The 24442-nt window shown below is 46.0% G+C and overlaps 1 protein-coding gene and 1 long non-coding RNA gene across 7 annotated transcripts in view; one reads left to right on the top strand and one right to left on the bottom strand.

Moving 5' to 3' along the window:
• Positions 1-12: 12 nt before the first annotated feature.
• Positions 13-3796, top strand: LOC309851545. Its single transcript, XR_014304826.1, has 2 exons — positions 13-2644; positions 2820-3796. It is a non-coding gene; the product is annotated as an uncharacterized lncRNA (long non-coding RNA).
• Positions 3494-24442, bottom strand: part of PRPSAP2 (phosphoribosyl pyrophosphate synthetase associated protein 2) — a 48166-nt gene continuing 27217 nt past the window's right edge. For all 6 annotated transcript variants that reach the window (XM_082706904.1, XM_082706903.1, XM_082706902.1 and 3 more), the window contains 4 exons: positions 18786-18934; positions 10468-10538; positions 7251-7397; positions 3494-4247 (listed from right to left, as the gene is read on the bottom strand). In XM_082706904.1, the coding sequence (XP_082563030.1) occupies positions 4089-4247; positions 7251-7397; positions 10468-10538; positions 18786-18934 (526 nt within the window). In that variant the 3' untranslated portion in view covers positions 3494-4088. The remainder of the gene's footprint in view (positions 4248-7250; positions 7398-10467; positions 10539-18785; positions 18935-24442) is intronic.

The raw sequence follows: 24442 nt of genomic DNA, 5'->3' as shown, positions 1-24442 counted from the left end.
GATGTCTGTCTGTCAAATAAATAAAATCTTAACAAAAAAAAAAATCTGTCTAGTAGATCTACCATCAGGTCTTTTTCCAAAACCATTTCTATTGATTTTTCCCCTTTGAATTGTGGTAATCCTGGAACTCAGGTGCTCTCCCTTTCCCAGTATTTATTATAGTCATTGTAGTAGTGGTAGTAGTGTAGTAATAGTGGCAGTAGCAGCAGCAGCAGCAGCAGTAGTAGTTATTGTAGACTGTCTCTGTGCCAAGGCTCAACCTGAGGGATAAGTTCTGGGCCTGCACATCTGGGTAAGTTTCTAATTTTCCCTGTATATGCCGTTGCTTCTGAATGTCCTAGTCTTTAAAGTCTGGCTCCCAAAAGGGGGAAAATGAGAAAATTGGGGGTGCGGGTAGGGAGTAAGGAGACCAGCCTTTAAATCTCCCAGAATTCTCATCAGTTGGAGGGGTAGGGCTTGCAACAAGGGAAGGAAGTTCAATCCCAGTGGCTGCCAGGCTCTTTGTATCTCTGTGATCGGAAACAGCCATCAGCTGTCAGAGCACAGATCTCCACTATTTGGAGGACAGGGTCCTTTTTGCCCACCCTAGCACTCACAAGCTGGGCGGGTGGCTCAGGAATATGGGTACAGCCGCCTGCCCTGAGTCTGGGAGTCTGTGTGTGGGGGGGGTGCAGGTATCTGCAGCTGTACTAAGAGCTCAATTTGGCTAAAATTAACAATTTACTGTTCAAGACTCCCCGTGGAGGTTGCAAACTTTTGATAGACATCGGAGTTCCAAAATCATCAAATCTTATCCCAGAAATTGTCTAGGAGACAGATTCCTGGTGCTTCCCACTCTATTGTCTTCCCCAAATCCTGTTTGGTTCATTTTTATTATTTTTATTGATATTCTCTATTTGGCGAGCCATCTTTCTCCTGATTACCTTTAAAGGTTCTTTGGGCATATTTAAAAATCATTGATTTAAAGTCATCGGTAAATCTAATATCTGCCCTTCCTCAAAGATGGTTTCTATCAAGTTCTTTTCCTATGTGTGGGCCCAGCCCTGTTTGTTTACATGCCTCAGAATTTTTGTTGTTAAAATCTGGGCATTTTTAATATTATAATGTGGGAAGTCTGGAAATCAGACTCTCTTCCTTCCCCAGGGTTTATTGCTGCTTGTAGCTGTCTGGTAGCTTTTCTGAACTAAGTTTTGTAAAGCCTGTATTCTTTGCTGTGTATGGTAACTGACGATCTCTGTTCAGTCAACTGAATGGGGTCATCCCAGGCTTCCTTAAGCCTGAAAACAAAAGAAAAAAGAAAAGGGGTGGGGGAGAGGAAGGATGAAAGGGAGGGAAGGAGGGAGGGAAAATAACCCAGACTGCAGAGGGACTGCATATCTCATGACATGCCTTCAGCATTCACCTGGGTAGACCACAGCTCTACTTCAGCCCTCACTTCCTGCTTGCACAGAGCCTGCTGCAGAGCTGCCAGAGGTGAGAGCTTACGGCTTTCTGGAGTCTTTTGTGAGCATGTCCTCAACTCGGTGCAATCCCACACCCTTCATATCCCCAGGAATGTGTGCGAGCTTTTCAAAACCCTTTCCCCCTGACGTATCTCATTCCCTAGCCTTTCTCCCAAGCCTTTTTTTTTTTTTTTTTAAGATTTTATTTATTCATTTGACAGACAGAGATCACAAGTAGGCAGAGAGGCAAGCAGAGAGAGAGGAAGGGAAGCAGGCTCCCTGCTGAGCAGAGAGCCCGATGCGGGGCTCGATCCCAGGACCCTGAGATCATGACCTGCACCGAAGGCAGAGGCTTTAACCCACTGAGCCACCCAGGCACCCCTCTCCCAAGCTTTTAGTGGTTTCATTGTTTGCCCCAAGAAGAGTGGCTAATACATTTGCCTTTACATTTTTTCAACCATTGTCCCTCTACTCTTTGGAGTTCGGAATCGGGTAAAATTAAGACAAGTCCTTTGAGTCAGTCCTTCAAGCAGCCAATAGACAGGTCCAAACAAGTAACTAATTCTGAGAACAGTATTCTACTCCCACTGGTACAAGGAACATGTGCCAGGAATGCAGGTTTTTATCTTCCAGGCTGCCAGGAAACACTAAACGAGTGGGGCCAGGGCAAGTTAAAGTGCCACAAAGCAATCTTGTCAAGATTCAGATATTTTTATTATTATTGTTTTGCCTTTTTTTCCCCCCTTAACTGACCATTTACTTGGTTGCTGTAAACTTTGGATAACTTTCTAGAGTCCCAATACAGTTGATTATGTTTTTGCCCATTGATTCTCTCCTTTTATGAAGGAAGAGACTTTTGGAGTTCCCCATTCCACCATCCTCGTAGACGTCTGCCAGCTTATTCATTTGGAAGTAAAAGGAAAACATGGTTAATTTCAAGAGTCTCAAAAAGCAAAGAAAACCATGCTCGCAACGTAGAAAGGAGAGAGCTTATTTTAAGGTCACACAGTTCTAAGCAAGAGTTAATGTCCGACGTTAACAGTGCAGACTTCTACCTTGATCAGATCTGAGCATTACTTTAGGGAATTAACAAAATATGTTTCTTTCATGCACCTGCAGGAGCCCAACCACCAAAGGCTGTGTGGCTGAGATCGCACAGCAGGAAGGGTCTGGACACTGCTGGGTGTGATGAGCACAGAGAGGTGAGCAGGGGACCGTCTGGTACCGGGGGCAGCTGCCGGAAGCAGATCCCTCAGCACTCCTGCACGCGCGGGGCCCCAGACCTGCTCTAGAGCAAGTCGTCAAGAAACCCAGATATGGCAAAAAGTAAGTGACCGATCTTAATTTTGTGCTAAGTCACTTGCGACTTTATTCCAGATTCTAACACAGGCAGAAACCACAGGCTCAAGTGTGTTTGGAAGAAAAAAAATAGTCCTGGGGCTCCTGGCTGGCTTTTGATCTTGGGGTCGTGAGTTCAAGACCCACACTGGGGGTGACGTTTATTTGAAAACAAAACGAAAAATCTTTGCCTCCATGAATTTGATGGGAGTGCCATTGCAGGACCTCCGTGGGAGAACATGCCAGCCTAATTCCCCGGACCCCAGCGTTCCCGAGCCTGGTACAAGTGTCACAGTCAGGTTCTGAGTTCTGCACTCCGAACCGCAGCACAGGCAGTTCTTGCTGCTGGACATGAACAAAGGTGTTATCACTTGCCCTCCGCGACCATCCCCAGCATCTCGTCTTCTAAGGCATGCAGAGGTAGCACTGTGCTCAGCGCATGGCTGTGCTACCGAACAGGGAGCCAAACAAAGCCATGCCAAGACGCAGGCGGCAGCGCACACCAACCCGCTGACCTGCCCCCCGGGGCTCGCAGCCTGCGCCTCCAACTCCTCTCCTGCCACAGCCAAGTGATCACGTGTCAGACACGTGCAGGTCCTGGACAAACAGAACGGGAGACATTACACCCCTGGGAGGCTACCGTGCCACTGTGACAAGCCACAGAAGACAAAACGCCACAAGCGGACCCGACACTTGGACACTCACAGCACATGTACCGTGTATTCAGCGTTCATTTTATTTTAGTTATAAAACAACGGCCCGGACACAAAGTTTTAAAAAAACCACACACAATGTAAGTTTCGTATTACTTCTTTTGTTGCGGAAAATAAATAACGGTCAGGTAATAGTCGTTTGCCTATGCATGTCTATAAAAGCGTTTCTAAAAATGTCACTTGCTGGGATTCGACGGGATCATCTTTTTGGCTTGTCAGTGGCAGCTATGACACAGTATACAGATCATTTGATTTCATGACTTTTTTAAGCACTTAGGCTCCAGCAACTTTGGGAAAAGCTGTCTGTGGGCTTAAAAATCTTACTCCAGCTTATTGTTGAAATAGTTCGGCTATAAACAACCAGGTTTTTAATTCATTTAGGAGGAGAATATAGTTTTTCTTTTATAAAAATTGCCCAAAAAACTCACAAACACCTAAACCGACATAAAAAGTTGGTCTATCTTTGTAGGAATCAACAAAAAGGAAGGAACAAAGCACAGACGGCCCCTGGGTAGTACACTGCATCAGGCATGACCTCTCACAGTACTGTCTGTTTCCAGTTTGGCCCTCCGGAGTTTTAAGAAAGGAAAGCTGTTCAGTCATCTAAACCTATGTTTCTGAAAAGGTAGGACATGGACTCCCCATTGTGAATCCGACGGATGGCTTCTGAGAGGATCATGCTGATGTCCACGGTTTTAATTTTGGGGCACTGGAGCTTCTGGATTTCATGTGGAATTGTATTGGTGACCACCACCTGCAAATCAAGAGGACAAAGATCCAAGAACATCAGAGAACCAGGCAGCTTCCTGGCCGGATCTAAAAATCCCATATATTCTCAAATCTCTGTGGTTCTGCTCGACAGGACAGAACTGCTTGCCTCTCTGCCTACTTGTAATCTCTGTCTGTCAAATTAATAAATAAATAAATCTTAAAAAAAAAATCTATAGAGACAGAAAGCAGATTAGTGGGTGTGTAAGGCTGAGTGGACTGCTAATGAGAATCGGGGCTTTTTTCTGGGGGGATGAGAATGGGGGCTGCACAATTCTGTGAGTACACTAAAAACCAGTGAATCTTATACTTTCAAAGGGTGAACTGTACGGTATGTGAATTATATCTCAATAAAACGGTTTCTCTTAAAATTAAAACTTGATAAAAATCAAAGAAAGACAAGCACTTTCCAGCAGCTACAAATGGAAAAAAAATAAATAAAAATACTCAGCCGTCTTTAACAAAACAGGGGATGGGAATGATTGTTTAATTTTATTTATAATCTATACTCCCTACTTCCAAAATAAGCCTCACGACTGCTTATGATAAGGACGCGCACACACGAGATGGGTGACACAGAGAAGGACAGTCAGGATTGTTCCAAACCAGCACGAGGGACATGAAAGCCTAGACTCATCTGATCCTTGTAACTCTTGTTTTTGTATCTGATATTCCTGGCAACTGAGGCAACAACGGACACGTGAAGGGTCACGTAAATTATCAGGGCCCGTGAAAGAGAACAGTTCCCAAATTCCACAACAACAGAGCAGAACCACTACCCGCCAGTATCAAACACGGGCCTTTTGGCACCCCTCCCAGAGAATCAGCAGGAGGGGCGACCCCAGGGTAGGGCTGCTGCGCCTGAGCTCCATGCCCCGTGCTCCCCTGTAAGGGCTGGTTTTTCACACGTCAACCCCCCCTCACTGGGGCATGGATCTTCCACGCCTATTCTAACCACGTATTAGAAGTACCAGCTTGAGGGAAGTCTGGGTGGCTCAGTCGGTTAAGTGTCTGCCTTCGGCTCATGTCATGATCCCAGGGTCCTGGGATTGAGACCCGTATCGGGCTCTCTCCTCAGCACGGAGCCTGCTTCTCCCTCTCCCTCTACCCCTCCCTCTGCTTGTGTGCGCTCTCTCTCCGTCAAATAAATAAATACATACATACATACATACATACATACATAAAAAAATAGTGCCAATTTTATTGAGAGATAATTCACGGATCACCCAGTCAGCCATTTAAAGCGTATGCTTCACCAGTGTTCGGGACACTCGGAGCTGGGTTTTGCACATCCCCCAAAAAGAGACCCTGCACCCCTTTGCTGTCACTCCTCATCTCACCCCTTCCCAAAGACCTGGCAACCACTAGCCTACTGCTTTATGGATGTCTATTCTGCACATTTCATTTAAGTTATTTGCTAAAACAAACCACAAACCCCACTTCCAATCCTGGTTCATCAGCCCCAAGCACTACGGGCTCGTACTCCAGAATAGGAGGACGGCAGCCTCCCCGCCTCTCCCGGCTTCCACCTCCTGACTGGGGGCTCTGCTGTTGCCCCGCCCGGCTTACCCTGTAAGCTTACAGGAAAAACCTGAGCTTCCTAACCAGAGTAAACACAGAAACCCCGCTGATTTATTTTTTACTTTTACTTTTTAAAGATTTTATTTATTTGAGAGAGACAGATAGAGAGCAGGGAGGAAAGGGAGATGCAGATTCCCCGCCAAGCAGGGAGCCTGACTCGGGGCTCGATCCTGGGTCCCAGATCATGACCTGTGCAGAAGGCAGGCGCTTTAACCAATGGAGCCACCCAGGTGCCCCAGAAGCCTGGTGTAGCCACTAGTCACTGGCCTGACTCCTCTCCTGGGTATCGGTATAAGGCCCCTCTCAAGACACAAGGACGCCCACCCACAAAGGCAGCCTCCCCCTCAAGACTCCGGTGGCCAGACTCCGGTGCACTTGCGTCCGTTTCTGTGGCTTTTATGTCTCCTCTACAAAGTCCACTCTGCTCCCACAGGCACCCCACATTCCTGTGGCTTGCTCGCTCAAATATGCCCGCACATAGCGCCCGAGGGAACCATGTGGACAGCCCATGAGAGCTGCTACCTCGGGCCTGAAGACCTCTCCGTGTACTCAGTATGGGAGTTCTGTATCTGGTTTGTGGCCCTGAACGTCCTTCACGTGTTCTTGGCCCCTAGGATTATCTGTCCTGCTGAGTAAGGAAGCTGGGTGATCCTGGCCACACCAGCCTGGCCTCTGTCTGTGAGAAGGCACCTTGAGCCCATTAACACAGGGCCAGGCTTAAGATCGACTGCTGAAGAGAAGAGTGTGGGACTTGGAAAAGTAAAAGGAGTCTGAGCCATGTACGATTCAATACTCAGGAATTTACAGGACAGAACACCACCATTTCTTAAAAGAGATTAAAAATGTGATTTCTGCGGTCCAAGTGGACAAGCAGATAAGCCGGCTGACCTGGCGGTGGGGGGCAGACAAAGCAGGGGGAGTAAACCGGGATGGTCTTGTTCCAGCCTCAAGGGAGCCACAGGCAGCTTGGGAAAACTACGCTGTGTGCCTTCTTCCCAGTTTCATACAACAGGCATCTGTCTGTCCCAGCGAGAGAGCCGGGCTTTGCCATCATAAAGGCTAAGCCTACTAGCTGTGTGACCTTAAGAAGTCCCTTAACCTTTCTGAGGCAGGGCTTCCTGTCTTTCTAAAAGGGGTGCGGACGGAGAACCTGCAGGCCTGTGGTGGAGTCTGAGGGTCAGGGAGGGGGTAGTATGCATGGTACCATGTGTCACGCGCCCCATTTACGAGAGTTAGTAAAACTATTACCATGGGCAAAAGACAGGCTTCCGGGCCTTGAAACGCAAACATAACCCACATTGTGAATCCATTCTTAACCACAAAATAACGCCTTCCTGCCACTTGCTCTAACTGGGACCGGGAGGCACACAGGTGCCAAGGCAGCTGTGCCCAGAGCCGTAGCCGTTACCTCGTCGATGGCAGACTCTTCGATCAGCCGGGGAGCATCTGATGACAACAAGCCATGAGTAGCCATCACAAAGATCTTATATGCGCCCCTTTCCTTCAGGGTCTCTGCCGCGGCGAGGAAGCTGTCCACGTCATCGATGATGTCATCCTGTCAAGTTATGGAGGGAACAGAAGGTGCATAAAAATCCAGAAAAACAAAGGGTGTCATTCCCCTCCAGCAGACCTGCGGCCCCATCTAACATGGGGGTACAGGGACACAGCAGGTCACTGTGCTCCCGACACATTCCCTGCAGGCCTCTTGGCCACACTGAGGGCTGCCTGGGGCTGCCATCTCCACATTATCCCTTGTGGGTCTGGAACTGTTTCCTCAGTGGGCAAAGGCTCCAGAAATGTTCACTGAAGGTCTTTGGTTTTGTTTTTAAAAGATTTTATTTATTTGACAGAGAAGAGAATGGCAGAGGGTGAGGGAGAAGGAGACTCCCCATGGGGCATGGAGTCCCATGCAAGACTGGATCCCAGGAATCCCGGGTCATGGCCTGAGCCGAAGGTAGACACTTAACCAACTGAGCCGCCCAAGCATCCTGTGAAGGGTTTTTGTTTTTTTGGTTTTTTTTTTTTAAAGATTTTATTTATTTATTTGACAGAGAGAGATCTCAAGTAGGTAGAGAGGCAGGCAGAAAGAGAGGAGGAAGCAGGCTCCCTGCTGAGCAGAGAGCCCGATGTGGGGCTCAATCCCAGAACCCTAAGATCATGACCTGAGCCGAAGGCAGAGGCTTAACTCACTGAGCCCCCAGGTGCCCCAGGTTTTTGTTTTTTTTAAATGCATAACAAAATTGCCAGAGAGTGCTAGGCTCTAGCTAATCCTTTCCTCTTTTCCTCTTGGTTTTCCTTATTTTCCACATGTTCTCCTCTGGGCACATGGGAAATATGCTTACTTACCTACTGCTTTAAAATGGAAAAGACGATTAATGGTGTTTTAACAAAATACAGAGTCTGGTGGTTTCCCACCTAGGTGCCACGGGCTCCCAGTGTGACAGCGTAGAAAATATATATATTGGTCTCCACCCCAGGCTCCTGGCAGAGAGTTCCTAAAACCCTTGTAAATTTCTAAGTGATGAGGAGAACACTAAGAACATCTTTTGTTCTACTATTTGTCTCTGACCCTGTCTCTGACACGGGGCTCCTAAAACCCCTGTAAATTCCTAAGTGATAATAGCGCTAGGGGCATCTTTTATTCTGATGAGGTAACTCCCGGTGGGATCCTGAATGAGGGCTTGTCACCAGAAAGACCACGCCATGAGGAGAAGTTTGGGATTTCCATCCTCCAACGCCCATTCTCCAGAGAGGGGAGGAGGCTGGAATCGGAGTTAATGATCTATCATGCCTATGTGATGAAACCTCCATAAAAACCCCAAAAGTACAGAGTTTGGAGAGTTCCCGGACTGGTGAACACATCCACGTACTGGGATGGTGACATACCCCAACTCCAAGGGGACAGAATATTCTGTCCTCTGGACAACCCCAGACCTCGCCCTATGTATCTCCTCATTGGTATCCCTTATGACATCCTTTAATAAACTAGTCCATACAAGTGTTCTGTGAGCTGCTGAATTCTGTGAGCCGCTCTAGCAAATTAATGCAGCCTGAAGGGGTCACGGGAACCTCTGCTTTGTAGCCAAATCATACAGAAGCTGCGCATAACGCAAGGCCGTACATGCAAATGGTATCAGAAGTAGGGTGGGAGAAGTCTTGTGGGACTGACCCTTAACCCGCAGGGCTCTGACACTAGCTCTGGGTGGACAGTGTCAGTACTGAGTTAAATTGGGGCACCTGGTGGCTCAGTGGGTTAAGCATCTGCCTTCGGCTCAGGTCATGATTTTGGGGTCCTGGGATGGAGCCCCACATCGGGCTCCCACACACAGCATCTCATTATGACAGATTTTGTTAAATAAGGAATAAATTCAGGAGCAGCTATTATTCTAGAAGATGACATCAGAGACTATGAACTCAGAAAAGATTTTGTGGATTCAGAAATTCACAAGCATGGGGTGCCTGGGTGGCTCAGTGGGTTGAGCCACTGCCTTCGGCTCGGGTCATGATCTCAGGGTCCTGGGATCGAGTCCCACATCGGGCTCTCTGCTCGGCAGGGGGCCTGCTTCCCTTCCTCTCTCTCTGTGATCTCTTCTCTCCCTCTCTCCTACTGTGATCTCTCTCTGTCAAATAAATAAATAAAATCTTTAAAAAAAAAAAAAAGGAAATTCACAAGCAAAACCTCAAGCACTAGGGAGAGTGAGGGGCCTCCACCATGGAGTCTTGGTGAACTGGAGCGACCACTGTGGAAACAGGCTGGCACCAGTCAGGGAAGTTGGAAATGTGTGTGCCTTCTGACCCAACCGCCCCACTCACAGGAACCCAAGAAAGTTGTACATGTATGGTCCAGAAAACAGGCATAAGACTGTGTAAAGCCAGTATTATCTGGAAAGAGAGAAACTGTACGTTCACTGCCTGGAGAGCGGAACAGGTAGGCCGTGTCACGGTTGTACCAGAAACAGAACACAATGTGCAACCACATGTTACTACATGGAGAAATCCCAAACCAGCACTGAAGGGAAGTCATAAAGTATACAAAGACTTCATTATACAAACAGCAAGAACATGAAAAACAGAACCACCTAGCGTTTAGGGATATGTACGCTCATGGCAGAATGTAACAGCAAGTAAGGGCATGCACGGTGACTTTCGGGTTGCTGACAACCTCTCGGGGGAGGAGAGGGAAGAAAGACCAGGGAAGAGCCAAGGTGGCCTCATGGGGACAGGACCACGTTCTGTTTCCAAGCGGAGCAATGGGGTACACACATGTGTTCGTATTATTGTTGTTTTAATGATATCGGCATTAAATGTACTCCTTTTGAGCACTGGTTTTGGGAAGGGCAAGAGAATGTGTGTTTTAAACAGTTACCAATTTTGCACCCTACCTTTATCGCAAAACAATTTCCTGTGGTATGACAAACAGCTGCAAACATTTAGTAAAACTAAGGAGTTAATAAACTAGTGATAACAATTTTCAGCTTGGGGACCAAAGTAAACATTTAGCACAAGGTATCAAATTAAAGGAGACTTACCTGGCCACACGGCTATCCCCACACCATTAACAAGTAATTCAAAAGAATAACAATGGCAAATACAACAATGACTAATAAGAAGAGAGATCTACATACCACAATGATGGCGATCCTTCCTCCAACATCGCCAACAACTGTGATTGGGGGCTTTTCCTTAGGAATCAGCACTGGTCAGAATAAAACACACACACAAAAATCTCTATATTAAAGCCTTTAAAAAGTTAATGTCTCATGATAAAAAGGGCCAGAAACTAGAAATGGATGGAAACTTCCTCAACCTGAAGGGCAACTATGAAAAACTCACAGCTGACATCCTACTTAATGAAAGACTGAAAATTTCCTCCTAACATCTGGAACAAGCCAGGGATGCCTGCTCTCACCACTGCTACTCAACACGATACTGGATGCACTAGCCACGGTAATTAGGCAAGAAAAAAAAATAAAAGGGATCCAGATCGGACAGAAAGAAGTAAAGCTATCTCTACTAGCAAATGACATGATCCTACCTATAAAAAAACACCAAAGAATCCACAAAGAACTACCAAAGCTAACCCACCAATTCACCAGAGCTGCAAGGTAACACACAAAAATCAGTTGTTTCTACACATGAGCAATGAAGAAGAAATTAGGAAAACAACTCTACTTGTAAAAGCAGTGAAAAGAATAAAATCCCTAAAAATAAATTTAACCAAAGAGGTGAAAGACCTGTACACTGAAACTATAAAACACTGCTGAAAGAAATTAAAGAAAACATAAATAAATAAATGGAAAGGCATCCCATGTTCATGGATCAAAGCATTAATACTGGTAAGATGGCAATGCTCCCCAAAGTGATCTACAGATTCAATGCAATCCTTACCAGAATCCCAATTGCTTTTCTGGCAGAAACGACCTGACCCCAAAATCCTAAAATACAGAAATAAAAGGGACCCCAAATGGCCAGAAAAATCTTTTAAAAAGAAAGAATAAAGATGCAGGACTCACACTTCCCTATTTCAGAATTTATTACAAGGCAATTAATCAAATGTGGTACCTGCATAAACATGGAGATAAGCACATCAATGAAACAGAACCAAGTGTCCACAAATAAACCCAAACATCTACAATCGATTCTTCCCCCAGCTTTCTTGATATGTCATTGACATATAACACTGTGTACAACATAATGATTTGATACACGTACATATTGCAAAATGATTACCACAATAAGATGAGAGTTAACATACCCATCACTTCACATAATTACCATTTTGTGTGTGTGCGGTGAGGATGTTTAAGATCTACTCTCTTAGAGGGACCTGGGTGGCTCCATCAGTTAAGCATCTACCTTTGGTTCAGGTCATGATTCGGGGTCCTGGGATCAAGCCCCTGGGATCAAGAGTGCTCAGCAGGGAGTCTGCTTCTCCCTCTGCCTGCCTATCCCCAGTTTGTGCTCTCACTCTCTCAAATAAATGAGTAAAAAAAAATTTTTTTTTTAATTTGACAGAGAGGTCACAAGTAGGCAGAGAGGCAGGCAGAGTGAGAGGGGGGAAGCAGGCTCGCCGCTGAGCAGAGAGCCCGATGTGGGGCTCGATCCCAGGACCCTGGGATCATGACCTGAGCTGAAGGCGGAGGCTTTAATCCACTGAGCCACCCAGGCACCCCAAATGAGTAAAATTTTAAAAAAAGAAAAAAATCTACTCTTAGTAACTTTCAAGTAAATAATATAGTCTTATTGACTACAGCGACTATGATGCACATTAGAGTCCCCAGAAGCTGTTCATTTTATAACTCCGTTTCATCCATCACCCCCAGGACCTCTCAACTACCATTCCATTGTCTGTTTCTGTGAGTTCGACCTTTCCTTTAGTTTCTACATGTCAGTGACACCATACAGTATCTGTCCTTCTCTGACTTATTTCACTTAGCACAACATCCTCAGAGTCCATCCATGTTGCCATAAATGGCAGGATTTCCTTCTGACAGCTGAATAATACTCCACTGTATATATACACATTTTCTTTAACCATTCAACCACTGAGGGACACCTAGAATTGATTTTTGACAAGAGTGTCAAGGCCATTCAATGGGGAAAGGAAACAGTTTTTAACAAGTGGTGCTGGGAAAACCGGATATCCACATATGAAAGAACGAAGTTGTACTCTTACCTCACACCATATTGAAAAATTAACTCGAAATGGATTAAAGACCTAAAAATAAGAGCTAAAGCTATAAAACTCTTAAGTAGAAAACATGGGAGTAAATTCTCATGGATTCTCATGGACCTTGGATTTGGCAAAGGATTCTTAGCTAAGACACCAAAAGACAAGCAATAGACTGAAAAACAGGTAAAAATGGATTTCATCAAAATTAAAAGCTTCCATGCACCAAAGGACACCATCAGGAAAGTGAAGACAAACTACACAATGAAAGAAAACATACATATCTGCGACTAAGAGTCAAGTGTCCAGAATATGTAAAGAACTACAACTCAACTATAAAATGACAAATATTCAAAAATAAGCAAAAAATCTGAACAGAAATTTCTCCCAAGAAGATACACAAATGGACAAGCACATGAAAAGATGAAACATCATGAGCCATTAGGGAAATGCAGGTCAAAACTGTAACAAAGTATCCTTCAACCCACCAAGCAGATGATCATCCACAAAATCAGAAAATATTGGGGCGCCTGGGTGGCTCAGTGGGTTAAGCCGCTGCCTTCAGCTCAGGTCATGATCTCAGGGTCCTAGGATCAAACCCCGCATCGGGCTCTCTGCTCAGCAGGGAGCCTGCTTCCTCCTCTCTCTCTGCCTGCCTCTCTGCCTGCTTGTGATCTCTCCTCTGTCAAATAAGTAAATAAAATCTTTAAAAAAAAAAAAAAAGATCTCGGGTCCTGGGATCGAGCTCCACATCGGGCTCTCTGCTCGGCGGGGAGCCTGCTTCCCCCATTCTCTCTGCCTGTCTCTCTGCCTACTTGTGATCTCTGTCTGTCAAATAGATAAATAAAATCTTTTTTTAAAAAAATCAGCAAACAGTGTTGGTAAGGATGTGGAGAAATCAGAACCTTTAACCTTTGCTGGGAGGAATGTCAAATGGTACAGCTGTGATAGAAAACAGATGAGTAGCTCCTCAAAAAGTTAACATAAAATTACCATATGATCCAGCAACTGTAATCCTAGGTATAGACTCTGGAAAAATGAAATCAGGTCGGGAAGAAATTTGTACATGAACAACTGCCAAAGGTTGAAACAACTCCAGTGTCTACCAGCAGATGAAAGCACAACACACTGCGGCATATCCATACACAACGAAATATTACTCAGCCATCAAAAGAAATTAAGTCCCGATACATACAAAGACATGAATGAACAACAAAGACAGTCTGGATGATTCCATTTATATGAAATGTCCGGAACAGGCAAAGTCCTAAGAACAGAAAGCAGATTAGTGGGGGCAAGGGGCGTGGGGCATGATCATTCAGTGTGTAAGGGTGTTCCCTGGGGTCATGAAATGTTTGAAACTTAAAAGATACGGGGGTTGCACAGGACTGCAAATGTACTAAATGCCAGTGAACTGTATACTTTAAAACAACTATTATGTGACTTTCACTTCAATTTTTATTTTTTATTTATTTTTAAAGATTTTATTTATTTATTTGTCAGGCAGGGAGAGAGAGCAGAAGCAGGGGGAGCAGCGGGCAGAGGGAAAAGCAGACTCTCCACAGAGCAAGGAGCCCAATGATGCAGGAATCAAATCCCAAGACCCGGAGATCATGACCTGAGCCGAAGGCAGATGCTTAACCAACTGACCACCCAGACATCCCTCACTTACAGTTCTGGAAGAAAAGTCAGTGTCACCAAAGGGAAAAAGAAGGAGCACTCCAGATCAGAGCTTCTCAACCTGGGCACCAGTCACATTTAGGGTCAGATCATTCTTTGTGGTGGGAGCTGTCCTGTGTGTTACAGGATATTTACGGCATCCTTGGTCCCCTCAATCATGACCACCAAAAATGTCAGCAGACATCTCCAACCAAGTGTGCTCAATGGGACAAAATCCACGGCAACCCCCCCAACCCCAGTTGAGAACCAATGCTGTGGACTGAAGGATGCGAAAGACATAGGACAATTAAATGTCATGTGATCCTAGGTGGCTGGGCGGGGGGGGAGAAAAGGGGGAGGGACAACAGAAATGTAAAACCAAACAAAGCAAGATAAATCCCCAAACTGAATTTTTTACACTTTCCACACTTCCTTTCCCAGGCACCTGACCCCAGGACTGGAAAAAGAGTACAACAGTGTAGCCTTTAGGGAATCGGCCTGACAAAGAGCCATATGAACAGTCTTACCTTTGAATTCATAAATCTCACGCATAAGCCCAGGTACAGAGCAAGAGTTTACCCACACACGTCCACTGAAATATTACACTGGGAAAGGACAGGTATAAACATCGGGGCACCTGGGTGGCTCAGCAGGCTAAGCATCTGACTCTTGCTTTGGCTGGGGTCATCATCTCAGGGTTGTAAGATCAAGCCCCGCATGGGGCTCCGCAATCAGCGTGGGGCCTGCTGGAGAGTCTCTCCCTCTCCCTCTGCTCCTCCTCACCGCTCACTCTCTCTAAAATAAATAAAATCTTAGGGGGGGGGGAGGCACACACCTGCGTGTGAAAACACACACCTGCTAGACCCTGACTGGGTTTAGGTTTCAGCCACATCCACAGATGGGATTTTCGACAGCCGTTAAAACTGCTGTTCATGCAAGTTTTCAATCACCTGGGAGAAGGTGTGTTATGGAATCTGTGCCTGTTGGCACCACGGCTCTGTAACCCAAGGAAGGAAACCATGGGAAGAGCCCCAGCAGAAGGTAAAAATGCTGTGTATCTGGATTTAGTGTTGATGAGCGTTTTCTTCCTTTATGCACTCTAATGTTTTGAATAAGTTATATAATGTGTTCCTATTCTGGAAAAGTACTGTTTTCTTTTTTCTTTTTTTTATTTTTTTTAAAGGTTTATTTATTTATTTGACAGAGAGAGGTTACAAGTAGGCAGAGAGGCAGGCAGAGAGAGAGAGGAGGAAGCAGGCTCCCTGCTGAGCAGAGAGCCCGATGCGGGACTCGATCCCAGGACCCTGAGATCATGACCTGAGCCGAAGGCAGCGGCTTAACCCACTGAGCCACCCAGGCGCCCCCTGTTTTCTTTTTTAGTTGGCATTTTCTTTCTGTAAGAAACCAGAAAATACAACTAATTTTTTAAATATAATGCTGAATATTAAAATCTTTTGATGTCATCACAATCTCAAAATATACGTGTGAAGCAGCAGAGGAATAATGCTTTCTACTGCCTCCATATGTCTATTTGCATACATCTACTTGCTACCAATTTAAAGAAGTCTAGAGGGCCAGGCCAGCGAATGTGCAAAAGAAGTTCAACAAATCCTGGTATATTCTCCCCCAAATCCTCTCACTGCTTGAGTCAAAATGTAAACATAGAAATGTTACAATCATGATGAAACAAGCTGAAACATAAATGTCAGAAAGCCCTGGCCCCTTGTTTTTACATGGGAGACCCGTAGCTCCATCTCTCCAGCCCAGAAATGACTGGCTAAGACCGTACTTAAAACTAAAGCCCAGAAGTTAAAAGGAGCTGCTTCATCTTGCTGAAACGTTCTTGAACATAGCTGACGTTACTGCAAAGCTGAATGGGAATATGCTTCCCCTCTGCTCAGGGAATGGGCTCATCCCTGTAGAGCCCTGTAGGGCTGCCTGACACTGCCCCTCACTGAGCAGACGTGGCTCTGAAGGCAAGGCCAGCCATAGGCCTGAGTGCCCAGCAGCCTGGCAGTGAGGTGCACGTGCTAATGTGGGGCCTGATTAGCAAATCCCAAACCCTGGCTCCAGCCCCAGCTTTCTCTCCTCGTTTTTGGTTTTTTGGTTTTTGGTTTTGGATTTTTGGTTTTTTTAAAGATATTTACTTATCCATTTGAAACAGAGAGCACAAGCGGGGTGAGGGTCCGAGGGAGAAGCAGACTCCCCACTGATCCATCCCAAGACCCCTGGATCATGACCTGAGCTGAAGGCAGAAGCCTAATGACTGAGCCACTCAGGTGCCCCCCCCCTCGCCTCTTTAAACTCCCAGCACAGTGGGAGAGCGCCAGCTCCCAAGATGAAATGGGAGAGCACAGGCCTTCCTGTCCAGTGAGCCCACTGCTAGACTCCCAGGGCAGTGATATATGCTAAGTCACAAATGGAAGCCATGGATGTCATGTTAAATTTTCTAGCAGCCACATTACAAAAGCACAAAGAAATAGGTGAAACTAATTTTAAGAATACATTTTATTTAATCCAATATGTCAATTAATCATTTCAACAGGGACTCAATAAAAAATTGATTAATAAAGATCTTTCACACTATGGTTTTCACACCCAGAGTGCATGTCCTTCACATTCCCTGCACACCCGGTTCCCATTCACCCCGTTCCAGTGGACAGGGGGCCGCTGGGTTGGACAGGACAGCATAGCCCAGCCCAGCCCGAGGTCAAAGCCCTCCCATGGTGCATCTGTGTAACTCTATCAGCCTCCCAGATCCCTATCTCTTACCTCTCTTCCCTGCAATCTAACACCCAGCGCAGGCTTGGACTTCAGAAGACACTGAAGATACCCACAGCGCCAGCTCCAGGGAACTCCGCAGCCTTTTGTAATGCAAGTTAAAGACCTGGCATTGAAAACCCTGCCATCCCCTCCAGCAGATTCCTGCCATCTTACCCCCATCTTTTTCCCCAAGGACCTTCCAGCAGTCAGGGCGATGTCCTTCCTGGTCACACCGGGGCTTGACACACGCCCCAGCCCTTGCCCCCAGAGGCTGTCCTCTTGCCTCTGTAGGCGGCTAACCGACCTCTGGACGCTGGCTCTCTCCACCTCAGCCCACCGAGATCCCCAGGCGCGGTCCCAACCTCAGCTTTCTCCCGGCAGCCCCAGTACAGTTTTCCTTCTCTCAAGTGTTCTCTATTTGCAAATGAGCCACCTCCTGGGCAAAGCAAGAACCCAAAGGGCTGCAGAATATGCCACGGTGGCATGAAAATTATTCTCAGCTGAAGGCACAGGAGCTCCTGAAACCCCTTCCGGTTGAAAAGCAGAGCTCCCCCAAAAAACTCGAAAGAATTCAAATATCATAAATCCCCTCCCAGTCAAGTGGAGAAAGACAACTATCATATGATCTCCCTGATATGAGGAAGTGGAGATGCAACATAGGGGGTTAAGGGGGTAGGAGAAGAATCAATGAAACAAGATGGGCCTGGGAGGGAGACAAACCATAAGTGACTCTTAATCTCACAAAACAAACTGAGGGTTGCTGGGGGGAGGGGGGTTGGGAGAAGGGGGGTGGGGTTATGGACATTGGGGAGGGTATGTGCTATGGCGAGTGCTGTGAAGAGTGTAAACCTGGCGATTCACAGACCTGTACCCTTGGGGGAAAAATATATTATATGTTTATAAGAAATTAAAAAAAAAATTAAAAAACAAAAATCCCCTCCCAAGAACAACCAGGGAAAACTAACTTACTGCCGAGACTAGAAGTCAGCACCACCCCCAGACAGACATGGTCACAAAACCATCCAACTCCCTTCTGTGCTAACGGCCCTCCATCTCTTCTAAAAGTCACCTGTTTGCCAGCTTCCCCTGGTAAGATCCCCCCAATCCTAAACCCTGTCTTTTCTTGCGTTCATCTATCTCTTGTGAGATTTGAGGCCCCTAAGTCTGAATCTAAAGAGGACAGAGGACAAGTTTTTCTTCCCCAACAGATGCAAAGGCAGAATTTTTTTTAATTGAAAAAATGTTAGTAAAGCATGAAGGAAGTGTCTTAAAACAGAAACAAATTCACACATAACTGCCCCACCGTGTCACCATCTTGCCACCTTTCGTACTCCCTCTGGGGCCTCACACAAGCACAAGGATACACTCTTGTATTCTGCCAATTCCCATATATTCCATTTTTTCTCTTGTATCCAGCCAGGCTTAACTATTTCAGTGGGTTGCATATTTACTTGTGCTGATACAAGATAACTTACGAGGGCCTACCCTCTGCGAAGCCATTTAGACGTTTCCCATATTCTGCATTCAAAGTAACTCTATTGGTGGGTAATATGCACAATTTTTTGCTTGTGTTAAACTCTCCTCAAGGATCTATTGCTGAGTGAATGGATGAAATTCCCTGAAATGGCAGAACTAAGCCTCTTCCTCGTTCTTGTTATCATCACACAAATTGCTTCTAGAAGGCTCCATGATCCACAAGGCTTCAGAAATGCACTTGTAATGATGGGGTATTAATCAGTTTTTGCCAACTTAAAAAAACAAGAGAAGGGGCCATTCACAGTGGGAAGACAATACATTCAGGCAGCCTTGAAAGCAAAGAGGAAAGTAACAAAGAGGGGCCAGCACACTTACTGGGGATCTCCAGGCTGGGGTGGATGGCAGCCACGCTCCTGACCATGGGTGGGGAGTGTCGTCCATCCACCAGATCGGACTCGGCGTCCTGCGCTTCTCCGTGAATCACTGCGATGCCCAGTCGCAGGCGCTCCGCGAAAGACTGCGCCCTGCAGGAAAGCATGAGACATGGTTCAGAGAGCACGCAGCCTCGTTTTCTGACGTTCACGGGCAGAACATACGAGAACAGGCATCCAGTGCAGTTTCCAAGAGGATTTGTGAAAAGAGAAAATGATCTTCAAGTCCTGGGATCGGGGACAAAACGTGGGTACCCCCAGTGATGAGCATGTCCCTCTGGCTGCAGGCACGGCAGTGGCTGGGTAGTGGCCGGCCCCGTGGGCGCTCAGTGGGCCAGATGCACCTGCGCTGGCTGATTGAGCTAAGCCGAATCTTCCCCTATTCTAACTGCTAATCCACCTCACCACCCACTGAATAGTGAGAACCAGCCACAGGAGGCAAAGGGCATTAAATACTCCTCAAAGTTGGAAGCGTCAATTTTTTTTTTTTTCTTAAAGATTTTATTTATTTATTTGTCAGAGAGAGAGCGAGAGCGAGCACAGGCAGACAGAGTGGAAGGCAGAGTCAGAGGGAGAGGGAGAAGCAGGCTCCCTGCGGAGCAAGGAGCCTGATGTGGGACTCGATCCCAGGACGCTGGGATCATGACCTGAGCCGAAGGCAGCTGCTTAACCAACTGAGCCACCCAGGCGTCCCGGAAGCGTCAATTTTTAAGTTTTACTGAGCTATAAGTGAGACCCGATGAACTGTATGTATTTAAACTGTACAGTCTCATCAGCTCTGATGTGCGCACACATCCGTGCAAGCCATCAGCATGATGAAGACAATGAAAAGATCTACTGATGCCAGACAAGTCCTTGTGCCCCTTAGTACCACGCCACCAATAATCTGCCCTCTGGCACAGACTCTGACCCCTTCTAGAACCTTGTAAGTGGAATCGGAGTCTGTTGTTTCTTGTCTAACTTCGCTCACTAAGGATAACATTTTGGAGATTCAACTACATTATATGGCACAGCAACAGGCTATCCCTTCACACTGTAACAGTCCGTGGTTGGGGTCTAACAGACCTTGTTCACTTATGCGATACATTTCTGAGTTATTCCCAGTTCTGAACTACGGCAAAACCACTTTGAACATTCACGTACAGATTTCTGCATGGATTCACGCTTTCCTCTCTCTTGGTTAAAGACCTAGGAGTAGCATGGCTGGATCATAGCGTAAGGCATATATTTAACTCTCCAAAAAAACACCAGACTATTCTGCAAAGTGGTTATACCATTTCACAACTCCCTGCACAGTGCACAAGGGTCCCAGGGCCTCCATGTTCTCACCGATACATGGTGTGGCCAATTTCAAATGTTTTCCATTCTGATGGTGCCTAGTGGTACCTCGCTGTGCTTGCCATTGGGGTTTCCCTCATAGCAAACGGTGCTGAACAACTTTCATGTGCTTATTTGCCCTTCAAATGTATACTTTGATAAAAGGTCTGCTTCTCTTTTGCCAATTTTTTTTTAGTTAGATTGTTAGTTCTCTTACTAACTTTTGGGAATTTTTTGTATCTTCTGCATGTAAGTTGTTTTGTTTTGTTTACATTTATTTATTTAAATTTTTAAGTGATGTCTCCACCCAACATGGGGCTTGAACTCATAACCTTGAGATCAAGAGTCGCATGCTCTTCCCACTTAGCCAGCCAGGTGCCCTGAATATAAATTCTTTTTTTTTTTTAATATTTTATTTATTTATTTGACAGACAGAGATCACAAGTAGGCCGAGAGGCAGGCAGAGAGAGAGAGAGAGGGAAGCAGGCTTCCTGCGGAGCAGGGAGCCCCATGCGGGGCTCGATCCCAGGACCCTGAGATCATGACCCGAGCCGAAGGCAGCAGCCCAAACCACTGAGCCACCCAGGCGCCCCCTGAATATAAATTCTTGATATCAGGTACATACTTTACACATACTTTCTCCCAATCTGTGCCTTCTTCTGTCATTCTCCTGTTATGTCTTCCGAAGAGTAGTTTTAATTTTGATGATGTTTAATAAATTTTTCCTCACGGGGCGCCTGCCTGAGTGGCTCAGTGGGTTAAAGCCTCTGCCTTCAGCTCAGGTCATGATCTCAGGGTCTGGGATTGAGCCCCACATCGGGCTCTCTGCTTGGCGGGGAGCCTGCTTCCCTTCCTCTCTTTCTGCCTGCCTCTCTGCCTACTTGTGATCTCTGTCTGTCAAATAAATAAATAAATAAAAAGTCTTTAAAAAAAAAAAAAAGGGTGCCTGGGTGGCTCAGTTGGTTAGGCGACTGCCTTTAGCTCATGTCATGATCCTGGAGGCCTAGGATCGAGTCCCACATCCGGCTCCCTGCTCAGCAGGGAGTCTGCTTCTCCCACTGACCTCTCTCCTCTCATTCTCTCTCTCTCTCTCCCTCTCAAATAAATAAAATCTTTTCTAAAAAATTAAAATATAAAACATTTTTGTCCAGGGGCGCCTGGGTGGCTCAGTGGGTTAAGCCGCTGCCTTTGGCTCAGGTCATGATCTCGGGGTCCTGGGATTGAGCCCCGCATCGGGCTCTCTGCTCAGCAGGGAGCCTGCTTCCTCCTCTCTCTCTCTCTCTGCCTGCCTCTCTGCCTACTTGTGATCTCTGTCTGTCAAATAAATAAATAAAATCTTTAAAAAAAAAAAACAAACATTTTTGTCCAACCAAAGTCACAAAGATTTTTCTCCCACGTTTTCCTTTATAAGTTTTACATTCCACATTTAGTTACAGGATTTTTAGTTGATTTTTGCATATGATGTGAAATATGACTCAAAATCATCATTTTGTACATGAATCATTCGAATACCATTCATGAAAAGGAAAATATGACTCAAAATCATTATTTTGTCCATCCAATCATTCCAATACCATTTGTGAAAAGGACTACCCCTTTCTCCACTATACTGCTTTTGCAGCTTTGTTGGAAGCCAGCATTCTAGATATGCACAGGTCTGTTTCTGGACTTGATTCTGTTCCATTATTCTGTTTTTCTCTCTTTACCCCAACACTGCCCAGTCACGGTCGCTTTAGCATTAAGTAAGTTTTGACTTGAGTGTCAGCTCTCCCAGATCTAACTCCCAGAAAGTTATTCTTTCTCAAAGTCTAACCAGCACTGACACATGCCTGAGTGGACGGACGGGCAAGTCAGTCTCAATCCTACTTGGCCAACACCCAAATCCCTAATCACGGGTGTGGAAAATACCCTAAGAAGTGACCAGCGCTGCCACTGTCTTCCAGGAAACAACATGCAGCTGAATCATCGTGGATCACTTTCTTCAACCCCTCTCGTCTGTGAGAGATCATAAATGCCAGAGAAGAGCAGATGAGGTAGGTCGAGGTCTTCATACCAGCTGCTGTTAACATAATAACACAGACTAAGGGTGCTTCGACATAGAAATGTATTACTCACAGTTCTGGAGGCTGGCAGCCCCAGATGAGGGCATGGCAGAGCCAGTGCCTGGCGAGGGCCTGCTTCCTGGTTTGCAGACAGCCCCCTGTCTCTTATGGTACCCTCATGCAGCAGAGAGCCACGACAAGCGTCTCACTCTCCCCACAAGACCACTAATCCCAGACATGAGGGCTCCACCTTCATGACCTAATCATCTCCCAAAGGCCTCACCTCCTAATCCCATCATAATGGGGGTTAGGATTTCAAGATGAATTTTAGGGGGACACACACACTCTGTCCACAACAGTAGCGAAAACACTGGACACTACACATAACCTCCCTGGGGGATCTTCTCAGGCCTCATCAAACCTGACACAAATGGCTAGATGCCAAATACTGGGGGCGACTGGGTGGCTCAGTCGAAGCCTCTGCCTTCGGCTTAGGTCATGATCTCGTGGTCCCAGGACCGACCCCCATGTCAGGCCCCTTGTTCAATGGGGAGTCTGCTTCTCCCTCTTACTCTCCCTCTGTGCTCCCCGCCACCAAATAAACAAATAAAATCTTTTAAAAAAATGACAAACACTGTAGTACAGTTGACCCTTGACTAACATAGGTTTGAACTGCGTGGGTCCACTTATAGGTGGGTTTTTTTACATATATAAATACGATACAATACTATAAGTGTATTTTCTCTTATGATTTTCTTAATAACATTTTTTTTCTCTGCCTTACTTGCAGTAAGAATACAGTATACAATACAATCAACAAAATAGACATTAATCGACTGTTTATGCTCTCAGTATTACTGATTAAGTTCTGGGGCAGTGAAAAGTGATGTGTGGATTTTTGAAGCATGGGGGGGGTGGTGCCCTAAAACCCGTGTTGCTCAAGAGTCAACCGTGCTAATAAAAGCCAAATAAACGGAGCCAAAGGCTACCATAGTGATACAATCTCATCAAATAACAGAATTAGATGTAAAGTAAGTATTATGGAAGTTATGAGAAGCTTATCCATAGGGGTGAGACCAAAGAATATTCATCATATTCTTTGGGTATTTAGTGGGAAAAATGTATCAAAATGCCCTATGGCTACTTCTGTTACTGAAGCTACTTCTGTTTCCACTGAGATGGGGCAGCCTCCCAAGTCAGAAAACTCTACCACACTGACTGCCCTTCTCCAGCCAACCGCCACAGAAATCAGCTACACCACTCCTGACACAGCAAAGGTTAAGCAGGGGGTCTACCCTTCCTCCCTTGCCAGGCTATAAAGATGAGCCCCGAACCCTCCAATAGGGTGGTTTAAGAGAAGGCCAAGTAGAGAGCTGGGACTTTCATCCCTACTGAGCCGTAATGATCCCCCACCCCCCATGGTCAGTGCAGAGTGAACCCTGGACTTACAACCCCACTCAGCAGTAGAAGGTGCCTTTCCCTCTCCCCTCTGAGGTGGTATCAGGGGAGGCCTCGTGGAGTCAGGACTCTCACCAGCCCCGTGGTGACAAGGCCACTCCCCACTTGGTGTCAGCAGAGGATTCACAGGGAGTGGTACTCCCACATCCACCTACTTGTGGGTGTTCTGATCTGATCCTAACTACAAAACTACAGTAATCAAAACTGTGGTATTGACATTCAGACAGCAGAACAGATCTGAATCTAGAAATAAACACAAACATCAATGGCCAACTGACTTGGGATGAGAATACCAAAGCCATTCAAAGGGGCTAAGCACAGTCTTTTCAAAAAATGGTGTTGGATGGCCAGATAATCACGTGGGAAACAAAGAAGCTGGGACCCGACACCTCCCTCCATATATAAAAATGAACTCAACATGGATCAACCATCTAAACATAACAGCTAAAACTAAACCACTGGGAGAAAACGCAGGGGCAAAACTTAATAACCTTGGATTTAGCAATGGCTTCTTAAATATGATATCAGAAGCAAAAGCAGTAACATAGCTAACCCGGACTTCATAAAAATTAAAAACTTTTGTGTGTCGAAGGACACTGTTAAGACAGGTAAAAGAGGGAAACCTGGGTGGCTCAGATGGTTAAGCATCTGCCTTTGGGTGAGGTCATGATCCCAGGGTCCTGCGATTGAGTCCCGCTGAGCAGGGAGCCTGCTTCTCCCTCTGCCTGCCGCTCCCCCTGCTTGTGCTCTCTCACGCTCTAACAAATAACTAAAATTAAACAAC

Source organism: Mustela nivalis (genome assembly GCF_964662115.1).
Source record: "Mustela nivalis genome assembly, chromosome: 17".
In the NCBI taxonomy this organism is placed as follows: domain Eukaryota; kingdom Metazoa; phylum Chordata; class Mammalia; order Carnivora; family Mustelidae; genus Mustela; species Mustela nivalis.
The sequence above is the reverse complement of the archived record's forward strand: the minus strand, read 5'-3'. Positions and strand labels throughout refer to the sequence as shown.